The sequence below is a fragment of the Erigeron canadensis genome, chromosome 1 (assembly GCF_010389155.1).
Source record: "Erigeron canadensis isolate Cc75 chromosome 1, C_canadensis_v1, whole genome shotgun sequence".
Lineage (NCBI taxonomy): Eukaryota > Viridiplantae > Streptophyta > Magnoliopsida > Asterales > Asteraceae > Erigeron > Erigeron canadensis.
Genome location: NC_057761.1, coordinates 1,239,463 through 1,254,263, shown reverse-complemented (window position 1 = coordinate 1,254,263; position 14,801 = coordinate 1,239,463). Strand labels below are relative to the sequence as shown.

The following is a 14,801-nucleotide window of genomic DNA, read 5'->3' as shown; positions in this document are numbered from 1 at the left end:
TCTCCAAAAACTTGAAGCCGCCGCCACTGCGATGGCATGTCTACTTTTAACTACTAAGCTACTTTGATGGTGGTTGAGAATCATGGATTGTTGAAGATTAATAATATAATATGGAATAGTCGAGAAATAAGGTGATGGATATAAAAACATATAAGACACATACTATTGATATTTAGATAAGTATTAAAAAAAAAACACTAAAAGCATGATTGCAAAGGGCGAATCGAATCAAATTTGGACATATGAAGGGTATCAATAAAATCATCGATCTATCAAAACAAAGAACCATGTGTGATCAGTTGTACTAAAGTATGAAAGATCACGTTATTATTGTGAAATTTCCAACCAATACAGTTGACATCAATGATAATTTATAACACATCACCTCTGACGCATCAAGTAATATTATTATTCTTGTTGAGTCGTTGTTACCTTATTATATATCTCGACATTGAATAAGTGTGATACTTGCTGTTTATTATAATCATGATTTATTATATATATTTTATCAACTAAACTTGATAGTGCCTGTTGTGTGTATGAGTGCATACCATCATAAACGTTTTAAGTTAAAAGAAACACCATGTTACATTGAAAATGTATAAAGAATAAACTATGACAAACCTAATGATGATCACTATCTTAATTGCCACTTATAAAATTAAGTATGTAAGTATTATGGGTAAGTGGAAAAGATATTTCTTTCTTTCAAACATTTATTTTTACCGGATCAACTTAATTTTTTTTAAACTCTATATTTATTTGATCATATTTAAAAATATTATCTAAACATGTCTGAACCTCCTGAAAAATATCACTGACATTTATTCATCGACCTCCTTTGAATGACCAACTAACAAAATTGTCTAGATATTCTAGATATTCCGTATAAAGTGACATATAGGTGAATTGTCACCGCAAATTTGGTCAATCCAGCCGCACATATACCCTTTAGACTACCCACATCAGTGAACCAATCCAACTCAATCTTCAACTAAAAATTAATTTCTCTCTCTTCCACCTATACAACTCAATCTAACTCAAATTTTTACTCTCATTCACAACCCAACCTAAACCAATTTTTTATTATATTAAGATAATTTATTATTTTATCATATTAAAAATATTTCTTATAAACTAAAATAAATTAATTACTTTTATAAAAAAGTAGATTAGAGTAACAGATTAATGAAAAGATAATAAATATTTACAAGTAAAATTAGATAGAACCACTAAAGTAATGTTCTTATTTTGTTTCAAAAATCTAAATCAAATATTATTATATAAAAAAAACATTTTTTCAACTAACTCTGTTTTTAATAAAATTTGTACCAAAATGTTCGTAACAGAAAAATAAAGAATATCATGTTTTTATAATTTTACAAAAAGTTATGGAAAGTAAGATATTAAAAAAAAAACTAATAAAGTTCATAACTAATATATATAATAAAATATAATAAAAGTTTCCACTGTTAAGGAATACAAGATTGGTGTTACAATATGAGATTGTTTCTTAGTCTAGATTGTTGGAGTTTGAGAAGAATATTTTGATTTTATTATTTTTTTATTCCACAATTCCAATTTGAGCTCACCAATAATGATAGTTTTAGGCGGCTCAAGTCAGGTCCGGGAAAAACCTAATAACCCGTTTGCTGAAAGACACAACAAGAAATTATTTATACAACCTGTTTGACTCAATAATCGAATTTTGGTCTAAAAAAACAAGATCTCTTGTCATTTGCCTCGATACCAATCAAGCTAAACCCAATTGGCACTATATATTTATGGACCACCTTAACAGTGGTTTGATCGATGTAATGACTAATGACTAATGACTAATGAAAGCTTGAAAAAAAGCACCCCCGCACGAGTTGGAATTGACATTTGTATCCATGATGACTTGCTATGAATATATACTTTAAAAAACCATAAATTGTCAAACCTACTAGATGAATGTTGGTTTAAATTCAAAGACGAGGCATGACGCATGTATAATTCTGAATTACACGTGCACCTCACCACCAACCGAGAGCTTCGACCTTTGTTTGCAAGACACGAATCACGGGTTCGAAATCTTGAATTCGTCAAACTTTTCAATTACAACCACGACCACCCCTTGTAGTTTCATAAACATTACAATTTTCTCTATAAGGACCAAAAATATAAAATTGGTCATCTGTCATTTTTAACCAACTAAAGAATTCATATTGGATCACGATTTTCATGAATAAAATATCTTATTTTAGAAGTGAAGTTATTATTGACCCAATAAATATGGTAGATGGTGAGATCTAATGTAGTGTTTATTTAATAATTTGTGTTATTTAAACTTTTCAAATAGCATTAATGCACATGTATAATGTTTCAACTACTAGAGTAGATAACATTGAGTAATATTTTTATAGCTTGTCTATCAAATATGTAATTCAACAATATAAAAATGTTTGGGACATGGGTATTTGTAAAGGATACCTAACTTGTTCACACGAGATACAAGTGTTAATTAAGAGAATTCAAAATCTTTATCTATAATATAGATGATAGTTGAATAGATTAATAACCCCATTTTTTCGACTCCAAAAGGACAGGGGTTCATTTTTAGTAGAATAAGATTTAGCAATTAAGAAAAGGATGGCGGTCACTATCATGATGTAATTTAACAAATTATGAAATGAAGTATATATTAAATACATGTTCTTGATTTATTTATTTTTTATTAAAAAAAATGCTCATATTAATATCTTTTTTATTTTTATTACTAACCGTTCATTATTGAACAAATTTCTTGTTCATCAAGAATTTTAAGGCTCGACGAAACATGACTATTTCTCGATCTGATTTCTATATTCTAGAACGCGTTAAACCTTTAAACTATCATATTCCCCCCTTACAGTTTACCTTTACTCCCAGAAACACCCCCTAAAATTCAAAGATAAAAACCTAGAACAAAAAAAAAATACATAGTAAACCATAAAAGTCAATTCAAATATTTGGGCAAACCATACCATAGTGAATGAAACCCAACTTTGACTCCCATACCTTTCTATATATACAACCACTTCCGTATTTCTCACAATCATTTCTCACATTTTTAACTAATTTTCACTCCTCAATAACTTTTTTAACAAATTTTGTTTCATATATCTTGGATCTGAAATTTAGTTAACCTTTTTGATTGGACATCAAAAAATACCGATACCGATACAGATACAAATACAGATGGATATGAGTTCGGATACAGATCGTCACAACAACGATCCACTTAAAGAAGACGTCGCAGTGGACAATATACTTAGCCAAGAATTACACAAGCTAGACTTCAATGATAATAATGCGGATATTGGTGCGACGCATCATGAAAATGAACATCGCGATGATGACGAAAATGATGATGATGATGATTTTACTTTCGTGTTTATAGGCGATGATGAAAATAATTCATCGCCGGGTGGTATTTACGCGTTTGAAGAGGGTCAAAATTTCCCGTTATTTGATCAAAAGTTGTTATTAGATGGCACTGAATATGAACTTGAACAAGTTCATGATCATCAAAAATATTTACCTTTCCAACCCCCGGTAAATAGAGTTTTTACCGAGATGCCTCCTCGAGGAGGATCCGAGTCGTCGTCATCTAAAAAGTTGGATGATCACGAAGAAGCTGTTGCGGGTCCATATTGCGAATGGTCATCAACTAGTAATAATAATTCATCACATAATCATGATCAAAACGGCCTCAGTAAAAAAAGTAATTCTACTGGATTCTCAAAACTATGGAGATTAAGAGAAAAAGTTCATAGAAGCAATAGTGATGGTCGTGACGCTTTTGTGTTTCTCAAACACTCCTCTAATGATCATAAAACGACGTCGTCTTCATCGGCATCATTGTCTACAACAAAGGCGGTTGTTAGTCATGGGGATGATCATGGAAGTCGTCACGGGACTTTTGTCAAGGTTAATAATAACGGAAATGGATCAGCACGGAAGGGGCCTAAAGTTGTTAAAAAGACGACGATTTCGGCACACGGGGCTTACATGAGAAGCAGAGGCGGACACACGGAAGAAGAACGCCGGAAATCCTACTTGCCTTACCGCCCGGAATTGATGGGGTTCTTTACTAATGTACATGGTGGCTTAAGCAAAAATGTTCACCCTTATTAAATTATAATAATAAATTGTTAATTGTTAGTATATTATGTGTCTTGTAACATTTATTGTGTTTTTTATGTATAGTGTAAAGGAAAAGGAGTTATCAATGTCTGATTGTTTATATGTGTTGATAGTTAAGTTTAGTGGGATGTTTTTGTGTTTGAATTTAATTTGTCACGAAAGTAGTTGACTATGTTGCCAAGGTTTTGTAATAGGTTTCTTGTGTAAATACTAAATTGAAATGAGATTGGTATTATTGAAATGTTGAATTGTGAGAAAATATTGTTATGGTATAAAGTTGTTTTTTGTCATTTTGGTTTTTACATTTCGGCAAAAGTCGTAAAGTTAATAACCTACTCCAGATGTTATTTATATGAATTTGTTTTTAGTCTTCTGGTTTTTACGATATTTGCCAAAAGTTGTAAAGTTGTTAACCTACCCCAAATGTTATTTATATAAAGTTATTTTGTCATTTTATATTACATTTACCAAAATTTGTATAGTGATGAACTTACTATGGTTGTTTTGAAGAATTTTGAATTGACGTAATTAAAATAATTGAAAAGTAATGTAGGTATTGTAATAAAATTATCGTTCAAAAAGAAAAATCTTAGATAAACTAAAAAGTCTTAAAAGCAGTCACTATTATCATTTGTAATTAGATTTGCATATACAGGAAAAAGGTATTGTCTAGGTTTGTTTGGTGCCTCTCGTTAAGCATTGATTAAGCCAAGTTTGATCATGTAGCAGTTGCATGTGTTGGTATCTTCTGAAAGTACGATTTTACTTCTAGGGGCTCTAATTTGGGTATTTCAATTGTAACTAGGTTTTAAACCTCATCCGATGCATCACCACAAGACCCAAGATTTGTTGTTTTGTTGGTGTTGTTGGAAGAAGTCGTTTTATCAAAGGTAACCATGTGTGGGTGGGAAAGTCGTTTTAATGACTTCACTCCTGGCATACCAAGCGTCTACCAGTTAGACATATCACCATTAACAGCATAATACATTCTTTAGTTATTTCATTATATTGGTTGAAATAGTTGGCTACTGCAATATACGTAATGCTATACTAACAAGCTTAAAAGAGTTCTCAGTTCAAACCTTGCTGTTAACTTGCGGGTGGCAGGAAAGGTTTACAAAACGACCATGATATACCTCGGTTAGGCTGCGTATAATCTGAATAAAAAAATATTTGCTCTTTTCAGGCAACCTAAACTGGAAAATTCTTGTCAGGTTACTCCTTCAATTAGAATTATGTTAATATAAAATAGAGCTGGCAACGTCCAACATGCAACATTCATTTATAGGGGAAAAAGCTAACCATTACCCTTAACAATAGCCTAAGGGTTATTGTAAATAACCAACTTTGATAAATGTTTAGACGTAATTCCCTGCCAGGAGTTCAACCAAAATTTTCTACTCACTTCTAGAGTGTGTATGTGCATATCCGAAAATCTCAACGAAAGAAGGGAAATATCATAATTTTTTATGGATGGTATTTAATTATAAGGGTGTTGGTGTAAGAGGTACGTTTGCCAAAGACTTTTGTAACACTGGTATAGCCGGTGTTGTCAACGAAGGTAAAGTGAGTTGTATGTACAACATGCAGTTCGGAAAGGCTGTATTATTGTACTCAAGATGAAACTGACTGGAAAAATGAAAAGCAGACCGTGCAACCAGATTTAACTAAATCAATCAAGTGATCACAAAAATGATTGTTCTCAAAAGCCTATAAATTTAATTCTGGAATCATGATTTGTAACTTTTTTGCTTATGATGACAATAGTTTTCACATTTCAATTTTTTGTATATATACAAAAAAAAAAAAAAAAAAAAAACACACACACACACACTTACACTTGGCAAGATATAACCAAGTATTTGGTAACTAGAAACTGCTTTTAGGGTATAATTTACCTGTTATAAATCTATTTTCTGCGTGTTCCTCGGTAAAATGAAAAAATCTGCAAGTTTTCAGACTCTGAAGAAATGGAAGGTCAATCTGCAAAGAGAAGACAGTAAGTTAGAAATAACATTTACTATGCAAACTTTTATATACCTTTTTTAACAAGATGTAGCATGATACTTACATTTTCATTTTACAACAGCCAAAATCAGCCAGCAGTTGGTCTTCCACAAAACACCAGATGAAAAACCATAACCAAGTCTAGTTTATCGATCCACATGTTGGCTGCGCTGGAGGAATACCCCAATCATAGAGAAAATTTGATGACGTTTCACAACTCCCATGCTTAGGATTCTTCATTGTAGAAGTTATGCTGATGCATATTGCCAAAAATCATAATGGTCAATGTTTCAACTTCAAACCGGACTCGAACTTAGATGCAAAAGCTAATGTTGACTGAAGCGCTCGCTGTGATATACTTGGCATCAATGGCAACATAGGCATCAGTTTTTGAAAAGAACTTGGTCTATCTTTCTGAAGGTTAAAGTTCAATCTATTTGTCTGTAGATCAATATCGACTCCATTGACCACATTTACTGCAGAATCAGACTTCAAACCCTCACCGCCTTCCAAGTTACTTAATTGAGACTTTCCAATTCCGCTGCTAATGTTGAAAGGAAATTTACCATTTGAATGGTCCAAGCTAGGTTTTTTACCATATGACAGAAAGTTTATTCCATGTGGAACTGCAGGGCGTGTTCTGCTAATTTCTTTGGGATCTTGAACTGAAGGGGGAGTTTGCGCAATTTCTTTAACCCCAGCATCTATCTTAGGAGACGAGTGGGCATCTACTGGTAACTTTTCTTGAGAGAGAAAGCTTATACCTTTTGGTGGTCGTGCATATACTTTTGGGGAAATTTTAGCAGATTTCGGTTCAGGGTTACATGCAACAGATTTAGAAACTGAACAAGTTTTCGTGTCTATCTTTTTAGCACCCGAAGTTGAAGGAGGGGTTGGTTCAAGCTTTGATTCATGTGAAACACTTAAAGAACCTTCAGCTGGTTGGGCCTGAAAATAACGAGGGGAAAACTTTGTCAAAACCAAAAAGTTGGATACTTCACATCGTTATATGAAAAAAAGGAAATGACAGAAATAATACCTCATGAGAGAACATGCAATCTGGACCACGGTTGCAAAATCCTTTGGAGAGGATATTATTGCAGGGATATTTGGAGAGTTCATGATCAAAAGGACAGTCATCGCCTTTCATACAAGCCTGACGAGCAAAATGACAGCAGGGCTGCAACAAAAAGCCGTAAAAACTTAATGCCTATGTTATAATAAAGAACATAAAATTACTAAATTCACGCACCTTAGATTTTGTCAAGGGGGTGGTATCATGAGAGAATTTACACTTCTCACCCTGTCACAAATGAGCAAATATTTAATGTTATGTATGTATCTATCAGCAATCAGCATACTGAGTTTGAATTTTGAAAGCAAGACAGAAAAATGTATAGAAATATAAGAAAACCTCATGGCATCTTCCATTCATATAATGGCGACAGTATGTAACTTTCTTCTCTTTTATCACTGGTTGAAGCTTTAGCCTTTTGACACCAAGCTTTCTATTCTTTTCTGCTCGTCTAATTCTGTCATTCCGCTGAAACACGTGATTTGGTAACCAGATTAGTTAGAGAATATACAGATAAAATGTGTATAATGAGCAATCAACTGATGAAAGTAACTTAGCAATTACAGAAGGATAACAGTTAAGTAGAATATGCACATACTAAAACGAATGCAATAAATGTAGTAAATCATTGATGTCAAGTTTTTCTCCTTTTCTAACTTAAAGTGTCATTTTACCCTTTTCTAGAATGTTCTTGTTCTATAGCAAGGTATTTTCATCATCGCTGTGATATATTTCTTTATACACTTAAATTTCATTTTCCAAAATGTTTGTGTGTATACTGACTTGCTTTTTTCTGCATTAAGATACCATGTTGCTTGCGAGTTTCATCCCCTCAAAGTATCCTAACCTTCTTTCTATATTTGAAACGCATGGACACAGAAGAAGACCCAAATCACTTATTTCATTTTCTATAGGCACTAGCTTCTCAATAACTAATATTGAAGATAAGCAGGTGTTTGTCACCTTCTTAGTAGATTAGTCCAATCTGTCTCCGTTACGTAAAAATAGAGCCACTTCAAACTACCATATAGTCAATATCATATTAGTAATATTTTATCAGGAATCAAAGTTGCAAGTTCAATAACAACACAAGAATGAAACATGATATTCTTGTAACATCAGCATGTCACAAACAAAAAAAACTCAAGACATTTAAGGTTCGTCATTACTCATAAGTTGGTATAAGGTATTAAATAAACCATATTAGCATTAAAGAATGCTATGAAATAATCCTCTGCATTAGCAACCTTCTGATGCAAAGTAGATAGGTCATGTGAAACCAGCAATACGAATACAGCATATGTGCATCCATTATGTAAGTTTTGAAAAATATAAGTTCTACAAAGTAAATAAGAATAAACCTTTTTCTTCGCTTTTATTTCCTTGGTCACCTGCTTCTTTTTCTTCACATTAGAAGCATCCTGTTAAACAAAATTCCCAATGATTATAATCAATTGGAAATAAAAACATTAAACCATATTGGTAGTGGTTCAGGTGTCTATGATACAGCTTATCAATAAAATCAAAACAACAATGCTTGTACCCTTAAAAAATGTCCGTCTTGGAAATACATTAAATGCTACTCAAAGATAACATCACCTGGACTGACTGCAATCAGCCTCTCAAAGTAATAGATAGGCACTATGAATCATTTTAAGTATTGAAATATCTGATGTGTGACTTTCGATCAAATTATTCATAATGACCTAACAGGTCAAATGAATGCAAACAGAAAGCTTAGGTGTCATTTGGTTTGTCAATATGATTGGTAATGGATATAGGTTTGAAAGAAAAGACAAATAGATAAATGGTATGATTTGAAACGTGTTTGTTTTATTTGAGATTGTAATTAAAAATATATAAAGTATGAGATTATATTATACAAAGTGATGTCTAAAAAAGTTTTTTAAAAAAAAAGAGAAGACACATGTAGGACCTGTGGTTTCAATAAAAATAAACCGACCCTTTTATAATCTTTACTGCCACCCAGTCTCGATGGGTTTAATAGCACCCAGTAGTGCATAATAAACATTATGTAACACTTTGATATCCATAACTTTAAATCAAAACCTTCATAACAAACGTGTCCTAGTAAAAATGAGAGGTCAATTGGGTTACAAGTTGCCGGGTGCGTATAAATGATCACGATCCCCTAAATCAGGTTTACTTTAACATTCTAGATGACTATCTATCATCATACTTGATACATAACCTAATATGACCTGTTGGCCCATACTAATGAAGTGCCCTTTTTAACCTGTTGTCCCTATTTTCCTGCGTTATTTGATATTAGAAGGGTACCCCTTTTGACCTATTACCCAACGCATCCAACAGAAAATAAGATAGTACCTCATTCTTAAAAGCATCAACAACTTGTTGAGAGGCATCCTCAGGGAGACCACCAAGTGATGTTAGGGTTTCAAGACAAGGTGTTGAGTAAACAGACTTCTTGGGCTTTTTATTTGTTCTTTCTTTTTTGGTGCAACATCCCTGCCTCTTTTTCTTATTTTGAGCACCAGTGTCCTGTCATACATGAAAATCAAGTACACTGTCAAAGATAAGTATGCCAAACGGGCTATCAAGTAATAACGTAATAAGGTTTTAACAGATAAGAACACATAAACATTGCAAAAATTGAAATGCTATAAGAGATTAGATCCTAATCCTACACTACATAGTTGTTGTGATACTGACAAGATAATACTCTTTGGAAGAATCAACAAAATTAAGCAAAAAAAGTGGCATTTTCCCAAGATAAATCATCCAGGCACGCCTAGTGCTTTTCAAAAATTTTGAAAGATCAATAACCAGTTTGCACAAATAGGAGTCCTAAAGAATGAAAAAATCATTTACTCAAATAAAATAATGGTTTCACAATCCACAATTCCTTCGAAGTTGTTACACATTACGAATTGCTAGTTGTTATGTGTCGACGATATATTTCAATAGGGTTATCAACTATATTATTATACTGAAAAAAGGTATATTAGCAATTAGAACTATGATCATGGTATATTTACAACCATAGCTTTGTGGATAATCCATTTTTTTCCCATGAAGGGTGAAGTGTGTACTAGGTGAAACAGCAGAAGACAATAAATCAGATTGCAATCTTATGAGTTGCGACTAGATTAAAGCCAACGATATATAGATCATTTTGAATTTACATCAATACTTTTTTCAGCAAGCAACTTTTTGCTACTTCAGATGATCAAAAAATTTTACTATTTTGTTTTTAAAAAATCAGAGTATCAGAGTACCAAACAATAAAGTAGAAGATAGCTGAACTTGTAGACTTGAAGTAAAAAATATTTTTCTCAAGTAATGCCAAACAATAAACATCAAGGGTTGTGCAAAAGTCTGTCCAGAATGACAAAACAGAAAACTGAAATGGGACTGGATCGGAAGGAACCAATACTTACTGATACTACAATTCAATTCAATTCTGAAGTTTTTTAGAATATCAGTTCTCAGATTGGTCAGGCTCAGAAGTGGAACTGGACCAGTTTATCTCTAAAAAATTTTATTCCAGTCATTGTATTTATAATTTTCATCCTATATGACTCAACATTTGTATTTGGTTTATAATTGTGTCCAAATAGGTTCCATTATGCGTAGCTCTCTAGCTCTCATTTGGTCCGGTTGTCTCGATGAACAACCCTAAAGATCTTTTTGATGCAAGTAATAAGAAATGTAACGTAGGCATATATATTAGGAAGTTAAGTCATGTAAAAGAAAATCCTATTTAGAAAACAACTTGCTTTAAATTAGAGAATAAACAAACAACCCAAACCTTCATCGGATATGCGAGATTCTGATTCTTGATTGCACTGTTTTTTAAATTGCTGTGAAGCGGTAGCACCTGTTCGATAGTAACTTTCTTAACAGGCTCTCTGGATTTACAGTCAACAACTAATTCAGAATAATCTACCAAACTTCTTGCAGTTTTATTTACTACTCCCACCATACTTTTACCAACATCTTCAACTGTATTTGTAGGTAAGATCCTTAAATTATCGTCATTTTCAAGTCCCAGTTCAGTGGCTAGTAGAACTTCAGGCCGAAGACCTGTCTTGTCTACAAATTGTGCATCATCTTCAGGTATTATATCCATAAAAGACATTTTATCCATAAGATCTCCCGAGATTTCTCCTTCCTCGAAATCTTTATCGGTGGGCAAATGAGGGGATAAAATCATCATATCATGATCTTGGTTTATTATATTAATGGAGTTTGAAGGATTAGCATCAATTTTGTAAGAAAGATCCTTTCTTTTCTGCAATATGTCATGATCACATTCAGTTGATTCCACATGTCTGTTACATAAATCCCTTTCTTGGGTATCCAACACCATTTGGGTCATATCCATAGGCATTTCTTCTTGATGTAATGAATCACAAGGTACGATTTTAACGGAGTTGGAAGGATTGATGCCCACCTTGTGAGGGAGTTCCGTAATTTCTCCTAATATGTTATGATCATTTTCAGCTGATTCCACATCTTTGTTAAACAAACCGATTTCTTGGGTGCCCAGAACCAATTGGGTTTCACTTATAGGCGTTTGTTTTTGACACTGTGAATTATTAGAGATAATATCATTGCAAACCAGGGGAATGTCATCTTTAGCTTCAGATCCTATTTGAGACTCGCCATTATCTACATGAAAAATAAGGTCAAATTGAGTAAGCTACAGGCTTTCGAAAAATCACACTTGATAGTCTTAGATCCATAATTTTCAATCAGGGTATGCATTACCATAACAACTTTCCAAGGGCCATAAAAAATTACAGTATCTATTTAATTATACACTACAAGGCATGCACACACAAAAAGTTCCAAACTTTGCGCACTAAAATGGTAGTAGCAAAGAAGCCAGTGAGCTTGTAACAATGCAACGCAACACCGTAATTTGAAAGGACAGAAATATATTTTTGTTTGGACAAATGATGTTAAGAGTGTTTGTCTTAATTGCATTTACATTTCCATTATTAGTCCAATATCACTCACTTTCACATATCATAGTGTTCTTTTTTTGTTGCAAATTGCAAGATAAAACTTCCCCCTTTCTTTACCTACAAACTACGATATTTATCGTGAGGAAAGGAAAGGTTAAATACTATGCAGCGACACAAAACAACCTTTAAATTTAGTAGTATAATCTTCTAAGTGGTATAAGATTCTTTTTCAAACAAGTATCTCTATACATGATTGAAACCCATAAAAATGTTAAAAAACAGTGATATGTTTAAAAAGAAAAACAAGATGCTTAAAAGTCCTATTATAATAGTTTTAAACCCTAAACTATAAATTCATGATAAATAAATATAATGTACCTGGAATGGTAAGTAAATTATGGGCAGCGCAAAAGGACATAATGCGAAAAAATGTATCTGCGCTCTTGCTTTTCAGTGGCCGTCTCCGGCACCGGCTAACCAGTAACGATGATGATGTGTTCGTCTCCGGCGTTGGCATGGTCGGTCAGCGTCTCAATTCTCTCCGTCTCTTCAAAGATTTCGCTACCGTTTAATTATATTATAAACTCCCATAACTTTCAATTTTTGCCATTCTCTGTAAAACAATGGGGGCAAAATTAATTTATGTAAGGACAATTATAAGTTAAGCTATTTCACTTTTTATCCGAACATGTCTTACATTAATTGTTTGTGGTTCTTGATCAATTCAAGGACAATTATCAGCTATATGTGCATTGGCTCAGCATGGAAATGCATAAGTTATATCCAAATTTACAACTAAATCTCCAGAATATAGATTTAAGCATGTAACAGTTAACAATTCAAATACCTAATGTGGTATTTCTTAACAATCAACAATCAAGTACCTAATATTGTATTTTCTTAACATTAAACGATTCATGTACCTAATATAGTATTTTCTTACTTCAATAATTTAACTCATGGGGTTAATTTTCAATAGAGCCAGCAAGCAGATGTAACACCTTTTCAGATTAAAGGCAAGGCTCATATAGTTTAGGTATTTGTTATATCATTCATCTTTCTCCGAAGAACTTAAAATCTCTACCAGAATAACCTAAGCCTCATTAATTCTGATTATATAATCATTAACCCTTTTAAACACTCCTTTGTTTCTAACAAAAACACCTATAACTATCACCAATAGGTCCGTCTATGGATGGATTGGATCATGATCTAAGCTATTAGTGATCCAGCATAAATGAATCATGATCCTATCCATAATTCAACATAATGGATCCAATCCATGATCCAACATAATGGATCGTGATCCAATCCATATCCAAATAATTTGAAACGGCCAGATCACTATCCGGATCGATCCATTAAAAAAAAACTTTATATTTTTCATTAGTTTTTTTGTTCTTGAAGTGCGATCCATTTAATCCAACTTAAACTATTTTTGTTTCTTTATAACTAAAAAGGCACCAAAATGCATATAACAATTCATTAATTATAGGTCATGGACTTTAAAATGCTGAACTCAAAAACAAGTGTCGGGGTATTATAACATCCAATAGAGCAGCTAAGCGTTAAACGAGAAAAAACACATTCCAAAGTACCACCAAGGTACCGAACATCAGACATATTACTACTCCCGTATGAGATTAATGACCTTAAAACTATGAAACATGGCATATCCCACGACCAACCAAACCAACACAGCTGATATTGCAAACTAATTAACCCAAAAACTATGAAACTTGGCATATACTATACCAGGTAAACGTAAGGCATCGATGAAACAAATGAACATGCCAACGGAAAAAATAGGTCTAAATCAGGAATATGTCTAGATATGACAGAAACTCAACTTGAAACTGACTTTTCACATAACTAGAGAACTAGCAACATAAACAAACGTAATTAGTTGAAAAAAGCGGAGCTTATAAAAATCAAAAGCTATTGTTTTTAGGGTTAATAAGGTAATTCAACAAAATAGCTGTTGATATTAGATAGCAAACTAATTAACCGGCATGTATTTTCACATCCAAAGTCACAAAATAAACTCATTGAGACATTTTATCAAACACTTTGTGAACATCAAGATTTAAACTAAAACTCATTGAGGCATATTATCAAACAGCATCAAACTTTTACACTCAAAAAATCAGAAAAGTAATTTCATCATAAAAAAAAAAGTATGTATACTAATTACCTTGAGAATGAATGTGGAATATGGACTCACTAATTTAAGAGAAGCTGACTGACTTTAACATTCCATGAATATAACTTGGGAAGCCTGAGAAGCTGCAAACTGAATAAAGGTCCCGAGTATATATTTATTTATTTATATATACTAAAACCTAATAGGTTATTGAACGCTCATCGCCCTTGATTTTATTAAATTGAAAATTAATGATGTCATAATTCTAATAATATTTTACAATTTATGGATGAGTATATTTTATTTGAACATACGTATAAATATATTCAATTAAAGATAAACTAATTCTTAATATGGATGATATAGACATAGACATAAAGATATTTATATATATACTTAAGACTAGGATGCCTGTTTTAAAAAGATGCTCAATAAAATGAGATTTGAGTTAAAT

At 32.5% G+C, this 14,801-nt stretch overlaps 2 protein-coding genes across 4 annotated transcripts; one reads left to right on the top strand and one right to left on the bottom strand.

Moving 5' to 3' along the window:
• Positions 1-3,063: 3,063 nt before the first annotated feature.
• On the top strand, positions 3,064-4,267 carry LOC122597104 (AP2/ERF domain-containing protein PFD0985w-like). Its single transcript, XM_043769740.1, has one exon. The coding sequence runs from the start codon at positions 3,220-3,222 to the stop codon at positions 4,156-4,158; it is 939 nt and encodes a 312-aa protein (XP_043625675.1). The 5' UTR covers positions 3,064-3,219; the 3' UTR covers positions 4,159-4,267.
• A 523-nt stretch (positions 4,268-4,790) lies between these two features.
• On the bottom strand, positions 4,791-14,492 carry LOC122597065. Of its 3 annotated transcripts, XM_043769710.1 has the most exons (12): positions 14,399-14,492; positions 12,583-12,817; positions 11,043-11,905; positions 9,599-9,772; positions 8,611-8,670; positions 7,589-7,717; positions 7,427-7,477; positions 7,214-7,354; positions 6,239-7,122; positions 6,066-6,150; positions 5,250-5,324; positions 4,791-5,100 (listed from the first exon to the last, which is right to left on the bottom strand). In XM_043769710.1, the coding sequence occupies exons 2-9, from the start codon at positions 12,719-12,721 to the stop codon at positions 6,457-6,459; spliced, it is 2,223 nt and encodes a 740-aa protein (XP_043625645.1). In that variant the 5' UTR covers positions 12,722-12,817; positions 14,399-14,492; the 3' UTR covers positions 4,791-5,100; positions 5,250-5,324; positions 6,066-6,150; positions 6,239-6,456. The 3 variants fall into 3 exon arrangements, with proteins under 3 accessions (XP_043625645.1, XP_043625639.1, XP_043625634.1); XM_043769704.1 differs by lacking the exon at positions 4,791-5,100 and having other exon boundaries at positions 5,139-5,324; XM_043769699.1 differs by lacking the exons at positions 4,791-5,100; positions 5,250-5,324 and having other exon boundaries at positions 5,991-6,150; positions 14,429-14,492.
• Positions 14,493-14,801: the final 309 nt, after the last annotated feature.